The 18,155-nt window shown below is 51.0% G+C and overlaps 2 protein-coding genes across 7 annotated transcripts in view; both read left to right on the forward strand.

The window, feature by feature from the left end:
- RAB11FIP5 (RAB11 family interacting protein 5) overlaps nt 1–3,978 on the forward strand; it is a 36,342-nt gene extending 32,364 nt beyond the window's left edge. For both annotated transcript variants that reach the window (XM_081253634.1, XM_081253635.1), the window contains 2 exons: nt 1,284–1,473; nt 1,749–3,978. In XM_081253634.1, coding sequence (XP_081109760.1) covers nt 1,284–1,473; nt 1,749–1,952 — 394 coding nt within the window. In that variant the 3' untranslated portion in view covers nt 1,953–3,978. The remainder of the gene's footprint in view (nt 1–1,283; nt 1,474–1,748) is intronic.
- Nucleotides 3,979–5,552: 1,574 nt separating this feature from the next.
- SFXN5 (sideroflexin 5) overlaps nt 5,553–18,155 on the forward strand; it is a 116,459-nt gene continuing 103,856 nt past the window's right edge. For all 5 annotated transcript variants that reach the window (XM_081253936.1, XM_081253939.1, XM_081253935.1 and 2 more), the window contains exons 1-2: nt 5,553–5,794; nt 17,215–17,283. In XM_081253936.1, the coding sequence (XP_081110062.1) occupies nt 5,684–5,794; nt 17,215–17,283 (180 nt within the window). In that variant the 5' untranslated portion in view covers nt 5,553–5,683. The remainder of the gene's footprint in view (nt 5,795–17,214; nt 17,284–18,155) is intronic.

Below are 18,155 nucleotides of genomic sequence, written 5' to 3' on the forward strand. Positions count from 1 at the left end.
AGGGGGCCAGGAAGAAAGGGCAGGGGCCAGGATGTGTTAGAGATTGTGTTTTCTTACCTTGATAGGGAGCCACTGGGGAGGCGAGACCCTTATCCCACAGCAGAATGGAGGGGTGGTTGGAGGTGGGCAAGATGGCCCCGGAGGAGCTGATTTAGCAGTTGGGTGTGGCTGGGAAAAGGAGAGGGGGGGATAGTGTGAGAGAAGGTGAGAAGGTAGCAAGGCTTGATGTTTGTCAGGGCTGAAGTGGGAGTGGGGGGCGTTCCGAGGGGTTCCCAGGTTTCTGACTAGAGCCCTAAGAGGCTAATGGTGCCTGGCACTCACCGCGAGGGAGTGTAGGAAAGGGCAGGCAGGCTGGAGGGGAGTGTGGATGCTGCTGGAGCCAGCCTGCAACTGTCTGCCTAGGTCTAGAGCTCAGGTGAGGTCTGGGCTGGAGATGGAGATTAGAGGTGGAGGGGAGAGAACCCAGGGACAGACCCTCAGTTGAGCCTGGGAAGGATGTCAGGTGTCAGGAAACCAGACGGAGGTCTTGGGGAAAACCAGGGAGAAGGAGAGCCGTCCAAAGGAAAGGGTGAGTGAGCAGTCCAAGGGTCAGTTCTGCAGAGAGGTCAGTGAGGTGAGAACTGAGGGGTTGGTGGCCTCAGCAGGAACACTTGTGACGGGCCGGTGGGGGCCACTGTCCTAAAGGGTTGAGGAGTCAGCGAAAGGTGGGAACTTGTAGAGACAGAATGCGGTCCACATGCTCTGGAGAGGCTGGGTGAGAAGGAAGAAGAGGTGGGGATGACTGAGGGTGAGGGCTAGGCGAAGACAAGGTCAAGGGAGGGTTTCTCAGGCCTATGTAAATGCTGATGGCAAGCAACTGGTAGAGGTGGGCGAGTGACCAAGCACCCCAGTTTGCCCAGGTCTTCCTTGGCTTTAGCAGCACTGGAAGTCCCACATCCTAGGAACCCCCGGTCCTGGGAAAATTAGGAAGCTGGGAGGATTGATCGTCCCCCTAGAGGAACGTTACAATAGAGAAGAGGAGGGAGGGGGGCCGGCTGGAGGGGGTGGCTCTGGCAAAGACTGGGATTAGGTACAGAGAAGTCTGCAGGATGGCCTCTGCTGCGACCCAGGGGAGTGAAGCGGGGAGGGGCAGGCGGTGGAGTGAGGAGAGCAGTGAGGGCAGGGGTGCGGGGGGGCAGCCGCCGCCAGGCGGTGAGACCTGCTGGCCCCACAAAGAAGGTGGCCCCCCTTTTCCTTGTGCCACCCATCCCTCCTCACAACGCATCTCCTGTCTGTCTTCGCAGTCCCCACCCTGTGAAGCCCCTCAGTGCTGCCCCAGTGGAGGGCAGCCCTGACAGGAAGCAGCCCCGCTCCAGTCTGAGCACAGCCCTGAGCAGCGGGCTGGAGAAGCTCAAGACAGTCACCTCTGGCAGCATTCAGCCTGTGGCTCCGGCCCCCCAGGTTGGCCAGATTGTGGACGCCAAGAGGCTGAAGGTGAGGCCCAGCAGGGTGCCTGGGGCGTCAGAGCAAACGTGTGGTGCTGTGAAGAGATGTCAGGTGTCTCGAGATCAGGGGCCGGGTACTGGGCAGGGTGGAGCAAGGAGCAGGCCTGACCCCCCTACACCAGAGCCTTGAAGCCAGTTAGACTGTCCCCGGCATTGGGACAGAGGCAGCTCCTAGGGCCTGTGTGGGGAAACTGGGGTGTTGGTGGGCGGGTGGGCGGGGGGGCCTGAGGCTGTCCTGCTCACTCTTACTCCCTCTGGCCTCAGGACTCCAGTGTGCTGGACCAGTCGGCCAAATACTACCACCTGACCCACGACGAGCTCATCGGTCTGCTCCTGCAGCGGGAGCGGGAGCTGAGCCAGCGGGACGAGCACGTGCAGGAGCTAGAGAGCTACATCGACCGGCTGCTGGTGCGGATCATGGAGACCTCGCCCACACTGCTGCAGATCCCCCCTGCTCCCCCCAAGTAGCCCTCTTCACCCCCATCCCCAGAGGCTTGGCGCAGACCCACTACCCAGCAGGGCTCGCGCCCTCCCTCCCTCCCTCCCTCCCGCTGAACTCTCACCTGGGTCTGGGTGCAGCCTGTCCTCTGTTGTCACCCCTTGTTCCCCCTCTCTCCTGCCTCAACTGGGGCTGCTGGCAGGGGAGCCCTTTGGACTCCCATTGGCGCCATCAAGTTCTGTGTACAACTTGTGCCTTTGGGAGCCCTGAGTCTTCTCCATCTGCCTATTTTCATACCCCTTAGCTTTGGGGGCTCCAGGGAATTGGAGCAAAGAATTTCACCCTCAAGAGGGAGCAGGGGTGAGCTGCAATGCGATGTGGTGGTATCTGGGACGTACTTTATTACCGCATTTCTTCCACGGCTAAACCCTTGTCCTCTCCACCTCCCTCCAGCCTCTGGAGGTCTCCTGGTAGTACTGGGGCTGTAGCAGGGACCAAGCGCCCAGTCCTCTGTGAGTTATGGGCAACCAGGGCACCTACTCTTCAGCCTCACATCCAGTTCCCCTGGGAGCAGGGAGCCTGTATGGTCTAGTCTTGTCTCTGCCGTGTCCCAAGTCTGATTGCTTTCAGCCTTTTGCCCAGCGAGTGCAGCATGGATGGCGGGAGATGATGGGGGCCGCTCCCCGCCCTCGTCTGCTGACTTTTGCATCGAGTGTCACGTGTGAATGCGTGCAGAGCTGGGACAGGAGTGGGGAGAACACCTTCTCACCCACCTTCGGGCTTTGGGCTGCTTATGTTTGGGGATCAAGCCTCCAGCTCTGTTCTCATTGCCTGTCCAGATGCCAAAACTCTGTGCTGCTGCAGGGTTTGAACTTTTGGAAACCAATTAAAATGTGCCTTTCGTGGGTAGGGTCAAAAGCCTCTGGATGTAGACCTCTCCCCCTAGTTGGTGTCCCCCTCCCCTCCTGTTGAGCACATGGGGTTGGACCTTTTGGGGCCCTGTGAATGGGAAAGGAGGGTGGGGGCAGCCTTGCTGCATGCCCTGCCCCTCCCCTAGAGTTAATTTCAGCTAACGTTCCGGCCAGGCTGCTGCTGCTCCTTCAGCATCCCTGCCATCCTCTCCTCCTCTCTCAACCCAAATTGAGGAGGGTCCTAGGATAAAAAGTACATTCTGGGAGTGGGAGGTCCCCCTCTGCCTATACTTAGGAAAAAGCCTTTCTTGCCCTCCCATTCACCCACTAGCTGCTGACGAGCCTGTCCCTTCTGCTCCATGTCCTTGCCTGGCTTGGCTGCAGTGCACTTTGAAACAAAGTGTCTGTCCTTTGGCCCAGCCCCTGGTTTGCTTGCAGAAAACATGACAGACTTGCCCATGGCATCTGCAGGGAATCTTTGGTGGCTGGGGGTACTCTGCCTTAGCATTGTGGGGTGAGGAGGTGCTGAAGGGGGGTGCTTTTGGCCCACCGAGAAGGTGAGAGCTCCTCTGTGACTACCTCTTCTTCATGAGACGGCCTGTGGGGTCACTCGGACAGCCATGGAAAGGGATATGCTGTCTGGGTCATGTCTTCCTTCTGCCAGGATGAAGCCAAGGAGTCCCACACATGGGGGAAAGCCCCTGTCATGTTATCTACCTTAAGAATCACTCATCAGAGCTGAGGAGTGTTCACAGGTGCTCAAGACTTTGGTCACGTTTTGGGAGGGTCATTGGGGGTTGGATGGGTGTCTCTTCAGGAGGAAGGGGATCACTCCTCCACTAGGTGTTCTTCGGGGCTCTATTCAGTCTCAGTCCCGATCCTGGTCTTCCACTCAACCTTGATTATGGGCCCCTCCAAAATGCCCAGGGCAGGGATGTCTTCAGAAGAGTTTTGAGCTGAAGCCCAGGGTTCTGGTGGCTGTTTTTTGCTCCTAGCCATAACGGAGGAGAGCTGCAGGTGGGGTGGGCAGGGAGCAGGCACAGTTCTGCTTTGCTGTTTGTCTTCCTAGTTGTAACGCCTGTTTATAAAGAGCTTGTTCTTCATGTTTTGAGCACTTTATGAAGAATAAAAAATTAACATACTGCAGGTGGCTCTGTTGTGTTACTGTTTTGATAAGTGTATGAAGGAGGCTTCCCGGGGGAGAAAGCAGCCTGAAATCAAGATGATGCGGTTCTCGGATGATAACCGCCCCTGCCCTAACCTCAGGGGCAGCAGCACAGTGTTGCTGAGAGGGCCGGGCTCTGTCTTTTCTCATTCCCAGGAAGCCCACATTTACTGAGTGATGTGGGGAATACAGAGGGATTTTAAAAGACTTGATTCCTACTCTCAAGCCACTTAGTCTAGTAGGGAAAGATGAAATACAAATCCAAGATACAAATGGTTTCTTCACGGCCAGCTAGACTTTCTCCAGCTAGGAAAAGTCCATTTCTTGTGGTTTGACATGGATGAGGAACTGACTGCTACAGATCATGCAGTGTCCAGAAGGCATGAGCCAACCCAGCACTTCACCATAATCCTAAGGAGACTCAAAAGTGCGGGGATGGGGGGGGGAGGGGTTGGGGGGGTGGTTAGGTTCCTAAGGTCAAAACCCAAACATTTCTACTGGCCTCTTGGGCAAAACAGGCAGCTGTCCCTCAGTCATTGCCGTAGCCCTTCCCCCCAGGCTGGCTCACTGACCAGATATTTCAGCTAGGAATCTGCTACTCTAATCTGCATGGGTGTTTATTATCCCTGCTAGTGCCTTGCTCTACAATCTGCAGTACTCCCCCCACCCCTTACCTAAAGTCCTTGTAGCTGGTGCTTGTTAAGCACTTCTGAAACCCCCTCCCCCTCCCCCCATCCCAGTTCTCTTCCAGCCCAGGAACTGGGCCCAGGAGAGGTCTTCGGTTGGCCAGAGGAAGTGAAGGCTGCCAAGGCTCTTAAGTCCTTGCTGTTAAACTCATACAGCAACAAATACTTGAGTCTGTGCTGTGAGCCCTCTCAGCTAGCACTAAGGACTTAGCGATGAATCCAAAAGTCACAACTCCTGCCCTGTGGACCTCACAGTAGGAAAGGCAGATAGTCAAAACCACCAATAATTATTAATGCAAGGGCTGCGAAAGGAAAGTGCTGGCTGCTATAGGAATATGTAGTGGATTTTGCGGAAGCAGGGCGAGGATTGGCAAATGCAATATTTAGGCTGAGACCAGAAAGAGTCAGCATCAGGCTAAGATTAAAAAGTTAAGGTATTTTGGGTCAATGGCGCCGCGAGCGCCCAGCATGCGCCAGGAACTGAGTTGGAGAGCAAGGGGCGAGGGGCAGGGTGGCGACGAAAGGACCTGCATGAAGATTCTGCAGTGCAATTCTTTGTACAAAGTTTTCCAGGATTACCCTATTGTCTGGAGTTCTTGCCCATCTGGTCCAAGGGTCGGACCCACTTCAGTAGGGCTCTTCTGGGCTGCAGCTCCAGGAGCGACGCCCACCGCAGCAACTCAAACTTCTAGGGGCAGGTAACCAGCGAGGGGTCGCCCGATGGCCCCCTATCGAGACCTTAAGAGTCGTACACGCACACTCCTCCCGGACTGCCGACGCCTGCAAAATTAGCGGCGGGAACCGAGACCCGGTCTGAGTCTGTGCAACTCTCCGCAGTCTAGGGTTGTCAAGCTCCGTGACAAGAAAAACTACATTCCCCACAACCCCTTGCGCCTCCGGCTTGCTGCGGTTGCTTACGGCCAATCGGGAGAGGCAGCTGTGGCGGGGGCCGAGGAGGGACATTTTAAAAGGGCCGGAGATTGAGGGCGTCAGTGGCCATGGCGGATACAGCGACTACAGCATCGGCGGCGGCGGCGGCGGCGGCTAGTGCCGCTAACGCCTCGACCGATGCACCGCCTTTCCAGCTGGGCAAACCCCGCTTCCAGCAGGTGAGGACCGGGCTGTGGCTTGAGGGTCGGTAGGTAGCATAGGGAGGGCGAGCACACTCCTCTCCAAAATCCTCTTTAGCCCTAGGGTCTCCGACCCGCGGCCACCAGGGAGCCTGCAGCTACTGCCTGGGGGAAACCTTGGCCACAGCCGCCTTTTCCCATTGGTCAGCGGGGTGGGCGAGGGCTCCCACCTTGGCTCCCTATTGGCCATTGGCGCCGTCACTCCCCATCCGCCCATGCCCTCCAGTCCTTCCCGCCCGAGGCTCTCTGTGATTGGCCACTGCCCGCCGCGGCCCGGGATCCGAGCTCCCGGGTCCGAGCCTCTTCCGCAGGGTCTCTTGGGCAGTGTAGCCTCCCGCTTCAGGCGGAAAGTTCGAGTCCGGCCTGGGTGAGAAGTTGGCGTGGCCGAGATGCCTTCTAACTTTTTCCCCAGTTGGTGACCGACATTCTTTCCGAGCTGCCCGCGGAGCCTCTGGGCAGCATCCGTGCCCCGCGGCCCCGCTCCCAGCCCTCCACCCCAAGCAGGGTCCGCGGTGGGGATGGGTGAGGGCCGCGAGCCGAGGGGTACCCGCCGCCCGGCGACCCCTCTCCCCTCCGGCGGGGGATTCACTGACGTAGCGACTCGGCCGGCTGGTGCCCTGCCGGAGATGGAGCGAGGACGTTCGGGGAGAGCCGGGGTGCGGAGGAAACGCTGTGTCATCCCAGGGGACCGCCGGCCGCTCGGAGGGTCCGCGTCCCCGGGAGCCTGCCCCAACCCCCTACCCCGCTGCGACCTCCACGGAGCGCTCTTCTCTGTCCGACCCGATATGGCTCTTCGGGGCACGGTGACAGTCGTCCTTTTCCTTCGGAACCCCAGACAGGGCGTCTCTAACTCGCCCTCGGCCCAGGAGACGGGGATAGGGTCCACAGCCGGGACGTGCGGCCCGGGCTGGAGGCTGGGAAGGGCCGTTCCCACGCCGCATTCCCGGACCCCCGCTGCCTTCAGCGCTGAGGAAATGGACTTTGTTAGGAAAAGGGACAAAGAGACTCGGCTGAAGTGAACCAGGCTTGCCGTTGGCGGGGGGGGGGCGGTGGAGGCGGACGGAAAGAAGTTTGCAGGAAGAAAGGAAATTGTACAAAGGTCGGTGCAGTGGTTGATAGGTTGGTTGTTTTCATGATAGTGGGAGAGGGACTGGTTCCAGCAAAGTGGTGCACTGAGCTTTGCTGATAGTTAAGGAGTTGGGCTTATGAGCCTTCTGAGAAAATGTCCCCACTGTTTTTAAACAGGACTTTAATTCCTTTAAAAAATAAACCATCTCAGTATGTAGGTATCTGAGGCGAGACTGGTGTCATCCTGTCAGTGCAGGGTGCCACCTGGAACTGCCTGTCAGGTGTTCCTCTGCCTGGACTTGAGTGACACCTCATTAGCTGACCCCCTTCTCCGCCCTCCACACACATTCTGTTGTACTAGTCCTTCAAGACTCAGGCCGGCCTCCTCCTAAACACTTCCTCCCTTCTTCCCCTTACCCCCAGGTAAGGGGGTCTCAGGCTCCCTCCTGCCTGCCTCTTTGGCCACCCCAAGTGGGATCCTCAAAAGTCAGCCTTTACAACAGTCTGCCCTGTGGTTCTCTAATACTTCTCTGTGTGATTACTTGGTCTCCTCAACACTTGGGAACACCTTTTGAGAGGAGGGGCTGATCTTGCCCTTCCCTTGTCTCCATCCTACCCTGAGGTGGGGCTTGGCACATAGTAATGTGCTGAATAAAGATTTGTGGGTTCATTTTTTCCCAGTACCTGTCCTGGGACATTCAGTCACACAACAGATATTTGAGAACCTCCTAGTGGCTTTAATGACTGAGCCCTTTGCTGTGATCACTGCTGGAGCCATAAATGCACATTTGAGGCTACTGTTCAGGCAGCCATTGCTGGTACCTCTTTTTGGCACCACTCCTGAGGGCAGCAAGTGTTTGTTATATTTGCTTTTGAAGCACCTCTCCCCAAGCATAGTGACCTGCATAAAGCACAGTGCGTGTGATATTCATTCATGTTAAGGAACTTCCCTTTCCTCCAGATCTGCTCCTCCACACGACTCCCTGGTTGTGCAAGCAGCCCAACCTGCCACCCAGATGACTCTCAAGAAACTGGGAGTCACCTGTATACTTGCCTTCCTCTCCTTCACCCTCTAAATGCAACCAGAGGCCCAGGGTTCTCATCTCAGATAGCTCTCAAATCCACTTGTCTCCACTGCTGGAATCTTAGACTGAGCCCCCATCATCTATCTCTTGAGCCACTGCAGAAGCCTCCTAACAGGACTCCCTACTTGCACTCTGGCCCCCTTCCAATCCCTTCCTCTTCCGCATGGCAGAGTCCCAACAATGCAGGTCTGATCAGGTGACACCCCACCCTCTCGCCCAACACATATGTTCTTAAACACCTTCCAGTGGCTTCCCCTGCTTCTGAGATAAAGACCTCTGTTTGGAAGGCCCCAAAGGCCTGCATGGCCCACCCCTGCTGACCTCTTCTTGCTCCAGTGGAAACCCCACGCATCCCCTTGAATCCTGCTTTCCACCACACTGGCTACTTTCAGCCCCTTGAACCCTGAGTGGTTCATAATCCAGGGCTCAGTCCCAGAGCCCAATCCAGGGACACCACTCTCAACCCCCAACCAGTATCACTGCTTTCTGCAAGACTGGGCAGGGTCTTTCCTTACTCCCTGGGGTCCCCCCAGAGCCCTTCTTCCTTTCATTCCTCAAGGATCTCCCTGTGCAGGGGGTAGGGGGAAGAGGGGCACTGAGCAGTGTCAGAGGGTGGAGAAAGATAGCTTGCCTCGATGGGCTTTGGTCTGTTACCATCTTTCTCCCCATAAGATGATAATGCTAGCCAAGCATCGTTCTAACCTTTTTGTGCATTGACCTATTTAATTTTCATGACGACCGTGTGAGAAAGGTACAATTATCCCATGTATTATAGGTGAGAAGACCAGCACACAAACAGATTCAGTTACTTCCTAGGCAGTCTGGCTCCAGAGTCTACGTTTGTCTGTTTCTTGTCAACTTTTTTATTATGCAGGCTTCCAAACATGCAAAAGTGGAGGCAACTGTCAATGAACTCCTGTGCACCCGTCACTCAGTTTCAACAGTTGCCAGTGTGAGGCCCACCTCATTTCACCTATATGCCCCCACCCCAACCAATGAATTATTTTAAAGCAAAGCCCATTATTTCATTGTACCTGCTGTAGGTCTCTCTCAAAAGTAAAGACTTTTTTGGTTAGCTTTTCTAAATAAACTTTAAAATTTTTGAAATAATTTTGTATGTACAGAAGTCAAGTAGCAGAATTCCTGTATAACCTTCACCCAAGTTTCCTCTAATGTCATCATCTCAGATTACCACAGTACATTTGTTAGGACTAAGAAACCAACATTGGAACATTACTATTAACTACACTCCAGACTCTGTTGGATTTCACTATCTTTTACACTAATGTTATCTTTCTGTTCCAGGATCCCACATTCCATTTGGTCATCATGATTCCTCAGTCTCCCCTCGGGTCTATGACAGTTTCTCAGACTTACCTTGTGTTTGATGACCTTGACAGTTTTGAGAAGTACTGGTCAGATATTTTATAGAAGGTCCCTCAATTTGGGTTTGTCTAGTGTCTTTCTCATGGTTAGATGGTTATGGGTTTTAGGGGGAGAATGTCACAGAGGTGAAGTGCCTTCTTTTTCACATGGTGTCAGAGGGTTTTTTGATTAGCTTTAACATAACCATCATACCACTAACACACCTAAAATAATTATTTCTTAATATCATCAAACCAGTCATTATTTGTCTTAGTCTGTTTGGGGCGCTATAACAAAATACCATAGATTGGGTGGCATATAAACAACAGAAATTTATTTTTCACAGTTCTTGAAGCTGGAAGTCCAAGATCAAGGCACTGGCAGATTCACTGTCTGATGAGAGTCAGCTTTCTTGTTCATAGATAACATCTTCTAGCTGTAACCTCCCATGGCAGAAGGGAGGAGGGATCTTTCTGGGGTCTCTTTTATAAGGGCACTAATCCTAATCATTAGGGCAACCTCATCACTTCCCAAAGACCCCACTTCCTAAAACAGTCACCTTGGAGGTTAGGATTTCAACATATGACTTTGAGGGCGGGGTGGGGACAAGCATTCAGTCCATTGCACTATTCACATTTCCCTGATTGTCACATCATTTTGAAAATAATTGGTTTGTTTCATTCCGGATCCCACAAGGCCCACACATCATATTTGACTGATAGGTCCCTTTCATCTCTTCTGATCTATTGGTTCTTCCCTCTTTCTTTCTTTCTTTCTATTTGTTGAAGAAACTGCGTTGTTTGTCCTGTACAATTTCCCTATTCTGAATGTGACTGGAGGTATCTCTGTGGTATAAGTTAAGATGTTCCTGTGTCCCCTGTTGTTCCTGTAAACTTCAAGTCCATACTTATAACCACTGCCCCGTATTGCCAGGTGAAGGGAAGATGGCAGGAGTGCCTGGGGGAGCTCTGTGAACTGACTGCTCCCTTTCTTCCTCCTTTTCTGCTCATTTCCTTTCCTGAACTCACTCTTTTCTTCCTTCAGGCCTGACACCGTTTTTGGCAATTTGGGGCCCCAGGACAGGAAACAAACACACATGATTCTTCCCATTTGTGATTCAGTCTATCCAGAAATAAGTTTGCTTTATTTTTTTTTAAACTTCCTTGTTTCTTCTGAAATCTCACTTATCTGCTATGACGACTGGGGGTACGGGTGTGCTGTGTGTGTCCTGGGTCCAAAATCCACCAAGGCCTACAATAGCAGAGCAGGTGGGTTGCATAGGGCTCCCTTTGGGGTCCAGGGAGCTTGTGGGCAGGGAAATGCACTCTTCACTTCAAGATGGAGAGGTTTGTGTGGGCTGAGAGTCAGGAGGCAACGGGGAAGTTTCTCATATAGTTTGCCTGAAATAAGTTCTAAAGTGAAAATGCCTTGCAGGTAGTTATACATTTACGTTCTGTAGGCTAGAGAGCGACTGTTTCCCAGGGCTGGTCCTGGGGCTTGTTTGTGCTGTGGACACAGTCAACACCTTCCAGTCCAGTGGCTCTCAACCCCTGCTGCACAGTAATCACCTGGGCAGGTTTCTAAACAGATACCGATGCCTGGTGCCCACCCCAGGCCAATAGCATTCGAATCCCTGGGTGTACAGCCTGGATTTTAGAAAACCCAGGTGATTCAGTGTGTAGCCTGGTTGAGGACTACTGAGCTGGTCCAGCCTTTCCGCCTTTGGGCTGCAGGTTCAGTGATTTAGAGGTCTGGGTGCAGGCGGGCTGTCAGTTTCTTCTCAGGCCTTTGCCCTCAGCTGCTGCTCCCGAGGCAGCTCTCTGCCTCTGCTCTCCTGGGCCAGGCCCCGGAGTTACGAAGGCAGCAGGCCTCGAGCCCCGGCTGAGAATTAGCTGACTCACCTTTCTTGTGAAGGGAAATGGAAGGAATTACTTGAATGACTCATTCTTCCAGTGAAGCAAAAGGGAAGGAAAAACATCCACTGATTATCTGATGGGGTAAAAGTGGGGTCTGAATTTTGGAGGGCAAAAAAAGGTCATACATATTAAACTATTGAGAAAATAATAAAAACTAAGCAGGCCGAGAAGGTAGAAACCTTCCCTGCTGCGTCGTGCATCAGGCTGGGAGGACAGATACATAAAGGCAGCTATAAAGAAGAGTGCTTCTGACTAGGGCCTGCTCAGCCCTGAGGTATCCCAGCCACCTCCTTCTTTGGGGAGCCACTCTTTCGTACTCACTGAGAAATCACATTCTCCAAGGTCATAGATTGCCAGAAACTGCTGTTTAAAATGTATCAGCAGTGTTGACTTAAAAAAAAAAACACAAAAAAACCCCCCACAAAAACACAGAATGTAAGAACTGTGAGTTGAGTTTATTTAGTGTCTTACTGAGGACTATAGTCTGGAAGACACCCTCTCACAGAGCTCTGAGAAACTGCTCTGAAGCGGGGGGAGGGGGGAGGTCAGCATGTATATGACTTTGGCAAAGGGTACTTGTAATCAAGCACACATCTCAGAAGAAGGTTGCTGCCACGCATGAGGAACAGGTATCTTAGTTAATGGAAGATGCAAGAATCCATGTTCATAAACGATTTCTCCTGAAAATATTCAAGTCTCTGAAGGCCTGTTCTGCCAATTTTCCCAGAGCACAGAGAGCCTCCTTGCTGATCTCTGCCCTGAACTCCTTTCAGGGTGTCTTGAAGGTTAGAGACGGCAGTGGCTCATGGCTCAATCCTTGTAGAACCAGGTGACAGTAGGAATGACACATCCCCCTTTTGATTGGTCGGCCTATGGCACTTTGACTCAGAGAATCAACGCAAGTGCAGAGCTTCAAATAAGGAGCTTTAACTTTATAGTTTTCACACACAAAAATCCCTACGTCTACTTCTCAGTCCAGACCTATGTGGACCCCCTTCCCCACAGCCCTGCTTTGCTTCCAGCCTGTTAATGTACTGCTTCATTTAAATTTTACTCCACCTTTCCCCAGAATTCTGCACTAACTCAATTTTTTCCCTTTGTTTGACAAAATGCCTTATAGTTCCTCTACTTTGTGGCCTCCCTCATTGCAGTGAGTCAGTAAGCCTGACTTTGTTCCGGGGTAGTGGGGGAGGTTAGTCTGATTGGGTTAGGACATGTATGCCTAGCATTTCCAACTCAGAACCCCTTTCTTGAATCTCAGGCCTGTATGTTTAAGTGTTTGTTGACAGGTTACATCTGGAAGGCCCTTTAAGTATCACAAGTGTACACGACCAGTCCAGAACTGTTATCTTGCTCTCCACTAAATCAGTATGCTTCTTGCTTTCCTTATCCTGGTTAATAAGCATTAGTGTCTGACTAGAGATCTAGGCATTACCATGACTGTGTTATTCCTCATTCCCCCAGTCAGTTAACCTTGCTGTACTCCCAGGACCTAGCACAGTCTTAGGCACACAGTAGGTCTTCAATAGCTATTTGGTGAATGACTGAAAAAACCACAGGAGCCTGGTGCAGTTTCTGACCCAAGCCTGCATGCCTTTGAGCTCTTGCTGATACCCTTCTCTGCTAGGTAAACTCATCCATTCACTCATCCCAGCTCCTCTGGGAAGCTTCCTGACTCACTAGGGAGGACAGTGTGCCCTGTCCTGTGTGCCCTGTGCCCATAATGATGCCTCATTTAGGCAGGGATCACAGCATTTTATAGTTATCTGTTTACTTGTTTGTCTCTCTTGATGGTCTCAGTTCCTTGCGGGCTTGTTCATCTTGGTGTTCCCTCAGCTAGTCCAGTATGGCTTTGTAGGTATCAATGGAGCAGAATGTTTTACTTAGGACTCTCTCCCAGTGGCAGTGGTGGAGAGTAATACGAGAGGGCTAGAAGGGCCGGGACAGGATGAAGGCAGAGACAGACCACAGGGCAAGTCAGAGGCTGGATGTTTGCACTGGATCATCTTCAAGAAGCTGCTTCCCTCAGGCCATTCTCCTTCAGGCGCTCACCTCTGCCCCTGCTGATACTCTTCCCTCCTTGGGCTGCTAACTGCCATACTCTTGTCCCTTTCAAATCCTACCCTCCCTTCAAAGCCCAGCTGGGCCTCCATCACTCCAGGAAGCCTCCAGGCCATTGGCTGTTCACCGGCCCACTCATTCATTCCTGTGGCCAGTGTGTTTGTGGAGCCTCTTCTAGGTGTGTAACACAAGGCCAGGAGCCAAGGAAGATAATACAGAAAGAATATCCAATAGCCCGCATCCTTCAAGAGCTTATAATCGAGTAATAGACCAGTTTGTATTTTAATTTAAATATATATTTAAAAAATAGAATATTACTTATTTATATTATACATAATACTGATTATTTTTCATTTTAAAAGCAATATAAAAGATATGGAAATAAAAATCCTATTACCGAGAGGCAACCTCTGTTAACATTTTAATATATTTTCATCTAGCTTTTTAAATAATATGATTTTAAAATCCTAATTTTGAAACAGTTTCAGTCTTACAGAAAAGTTGCAAGAAGAATACAGAGAAATTCCATATACTCTTTGCTTAGATCCACTAGTTTTTTGTTTGTTTGTTTGTTTGTTTGTTTTCTGTATGCAGGCCTCTCACTGTGGTGGCCTCTCCTGTTGCGGAGCACAGGCTCCAGACGCACAGGCTAAGCGGCCATGGCTCACGGGCCCAGCCGCTCCGAGGCATGTGGGATCTTCCCGGACCGGGGCACGAACCCGTGTCCCCTGCATCGGCAGGCGGACTCCCAACCACTGCGCCACCAGGGAAGCCCGATCCACTAGTTTTTAACATTTTGTCACATTTCCTTTATTATTCTTTGTCTACAGATGATCATAAAGTCCAGAAACATAGCAAATATACATGTTACCAAGAACATCTTCAATCTGTAAACAGAATAATAGTGCCTACATTTCCAGATTTTATTACCACCCTGTATATTTACACGTTATTTATTTATTTATTTATTTAGGCTGCACTGGGTCTTAGTTGCAGCACGCAGGATCTTTAGTTGTGACATGTGGACTTCTTAGTTGTGGCATGCATGTGGGATCTAGTTCCCTGACCAGGGATCTAACCTGGGCCCCCTGCATTGGGAGCGCGGAGTCTTATCCACTGACCACCAGGGAAGTTCCTATACATGTTATTTTTTCTCAACCATTTGAGAGTAGATTATATTCATTTATCCCTTAATACTTCAGTGTATCCTTAAGAACAAGGACATTCTCTTACATCTCTTAGTCTGTTTGGGCTGTTATAATAAAAATACTGTAGACTGGGTGCCTTATAAACAACAGAAATTAATTTCTCCCAGTTCTGAAGTCTGGGAAGTCCACGACTAAGGCACTGGCAAATTCAATATCTGGTGAGGGCCTGATTCCTGGTCATAGACAGCTCACTGTGCTCTTACATGGTGGAAGGGGCAAGGGATTTCTCTGGAGTCAATATAACGGCATTAATGCCATTCGTGAGGGCTCCCAAAGGCCTCATCTCCAAATACCATCACCTAGGGACTTAGGATTTAACATATGAGTTTTTTTTTTTTTTAAGGGAACTTTATTTTTATTTATTTATTTTTGGCTGCATTGTGTCTTCGTTGCTGCGCAGGCTTTCTCTAGTTGCGGCGAGCAGGGGCTACTCTTCATTGCAGTGCGTGGGCTTTTCATTGCTGTGGCTTCTCTTGTTGCGGAACACGGGCTCTAGGCACGTGGGCTTCAGTAGTTGTGGCACAAGAGCTCAGTAGTTGTGGCTCACGGGCTCTAGAGTGCAGGCTCAGTAGTTGTGGTGCATGGGCTTAGTTGCTCCAAGGCATGTGGGATCTTCCCGGACCAGGGCTCGAACCCGTGTCCCCTGCCTTGGCAGGTGGATTTTTAACCACTGTGCCACCAGGGAAGCCCTAACATATGAATTTTGAGGGGACACTAATATTCAGTCTATAGCAATAACCACAGTACAGTTATTCAGGAAATTTAATTTGAGTACACTACTTTTATTAATCTATAATCCTATTCCAATTTTGTCAGTTTTCTCAGCAATGTCCTTGAGCGCATTTCCCCCTCTAGTCCAAGACTCAGTCGAAAATCATGCGTTGCGTTCAGTTGTCTTGTCTCTTTAGTTTCCTTTAATGTGGGGGCAGTTGTTCAGTCTTTCTTTGTCTTTACGACATTGACATATTTGGTGAACAAGGCCAGTTATTTTATGGAATGCTCCTCAGTTTGGGTTCGTCTGATGTTTCCACACGATTAGACTCAGTCCCTTCAGAATACTATGTGAGCTATTGGGAACTTCGCAGGGGCACACAACGTCCATTTGCCTCTCGTTGGTCCTTTGAACATGCCCCATCATTTTGGGGTGTGGCACTTCATTACTTTCTAGCACAACAATATGTGCCAGTCTCATCGTGTACCTTCCCTGCCCCAGCCCTGGAATCAGCCACTTCTCTAAGGAACCCTGGTTTATTCTAGTGGATGTCATCCCGTCTCTTTGCTATCCATTCAATATCCATCTAGCTCTGTTTATCTCCTATTAGGTTGGAATCATGCATTTTACATGCATTTCACAAATCATAAGCATTTTTGCATGTCATAAACATTGTCTGAAAACATGATTTTAAATGGCTGTGTAGTGTTCGATCATGTAAATGGATCGTCATTTTAACAATCTGCCTTTATAAATAATGCAGCAGTGAGTGTCCTCAGTATATACCCCTGACCACACCTCTGAACGTCTCTGATTGAGCATCATGTATAAGTTGGGAAATAGTTTAGGCCATTTGAGTTATAAGAGGTTAGAGAAGCAACTGTTTTAGTTAGGAATGGTGTGGAAGCTTGATGCGTCTGTGAAAGGCTGGGGGTGGAAAGGCTGCTCCATGCAGGGGGTGCCATGGTGAGCAGAGAGATGGAGGTGGCATGGGGCCTGGTGTGTGCAGGGGACCTTTTGGTGACCCGGGTCCTACTGGGGTCTTTATTGGGAAGCGGAAGAAGCAGAAATTGGCTGCAGGGTCTGGTGCCCTAGTGAGAAGGGAAAAGAGTGTGGAGGCTTCTTCCTCCACTGAGCGGAGGATGAGCTTGGAGAGCTATGGGGCTCCAGGGAGGATTTGGGACACAGCCTGAGTGTAGTGAGGCATGAACCCCCGGCGTCTGCAGCTTTCCCCTTTGTCCCCTAGCTCGGTGCCCTCTCTCCTCCCCTTGAGGTTGGCTTTGCCAAGCTGGCCCTGTCCTGAGGGCAGAAGGCCCAGCAGCAGCGTTGCTTGGTTTCTTTTCATTGTGCTCTAATGCCTGTGGCCTGTTTAGCACAAAGCCTTCCTTTTCCAAGGCCCCTGCTCTGGGGCAAGGATAGGGGAGCTGGCCCCTTATCCTGGGCCTCACAGCAGCAACGGGGCTATGGGGGAAGGAAGGCCTGAGGGCTGCGAGCTGGGCACTACCGTGTTTGAGTTCCATCTGTGGGGAGCTTTCCCTGGGGGCAGACTTTGGGGAGGGACCCTACCTCACTCGAGGGTCCTAAGTAAAGCAGAGAGGCTGTGCTGGGCAGGAGAGACTGGGAGAGGGCTGGGCACCAGACCTCCCCTCCAGCCTGCATGCTCAATGGTGCCTGGGAGCTGCTGAAAGGCTTGGCATAGATCCCAGGGCATTGGGAGGAGAATGGGAGCACGTGGAAGAGACATTGGGACAGTCACTGAGTGTCTTAATGGTCTTTCTGAGTTGACTTTAGAAAGCCCTCAGACCTGGGAAAGCTGCCCTCAGGTCACTGAGAAGCAAGGCCTCATTGGTGTTCCTCACCCGCTTGGGGAGTCCTGGGGACTGTGGGACACTGACAGTAAGGATGAGCTGTGGGCGGTGTTCCCCACTGTCTGGAGGATGGGGTACAGAAACTTATCCCATCTCCTCTCCCACCCCTTCTCCAGACATCCTTCTACGGCCGCTTCAGGCACTTCTTGGACATCATCGACCCTCGCACACTCTTTGTCACTGAGGTGAGTCATGGCTGTCATTCTCAATGGAGGCCCCTTGGCCTTTATACCTTGTGACTTTGGAAGGTCCATAGGTCATCTGTGTGTTTGCCTTATACACATTATCTCATTTCATCTGAATCTCACCACATCCCTTCAAGGTAGATATATGTCATTATTATTATTTCAAAGTTCAATAAAATTATTACCAAGTACATGGATTATATGACAACAGTTCATGCAGTACAGATGCATTTAAGTAGAACAAAAAAGGATCCTTCATACCCTCTCCCTACACAGTTCCCTCCTCGGATAGGTAAGGCTGGGTATAAGGTATAATTTACCTTTTATGTGTGAACCATCCTATGAGTTTTGACAAACATATCGAGTCGTGTCCACACCATGATGAAGATGTAGAACGTTTCTGTCACCCTAGCACATTCCTCATGCCCGTTTATAATCCATCTCCCACACCCCATGCTGAGCCCCTGGCAACCATTCATCTGTTTTCTGTCCCTGCTGTTTTGCTGTTTCTAGAATGTCATATAAGTGAAATCCTACAGTATGTCGCCTTGTGTGTCTGGCTTCTTTCCCTTAGCATGGTGCTTTTGACATTCATCTATGTTGTTGCATGTATCAGTACTTCATCCCTCCTGACCGCTGAGCAGCATTCCATTGAGAGGATGCTCCAGAATTTGTTTATCCATCCACTTGCTGATGAACACCTGGGCTGTTCCCATTTTCTGTTTATTATCAATAAAATTGCTCTGAGCATTCTTTGTGTGGACGTATGCTTTCGTTTCTCTTGTGTGAATAACTAGGACTGGGATTGCTGGCTCATACGGTAAGTGTGGTAAGTATACGTTTAACTTCATAGGAAACTGCCAAAGTGTCAT

Source organism: Mesoplodon bidens (genome assembly GCF_964165515.1).
Source record: "Mesoplodon bidens genome assembly, chromosome: 14".
NCBI lineage: Eukaryota > Metazoa > Chordata > Mammalia > Artiodactyla > Ziphiidae > Mesoplodon > Mesoplodon bidens.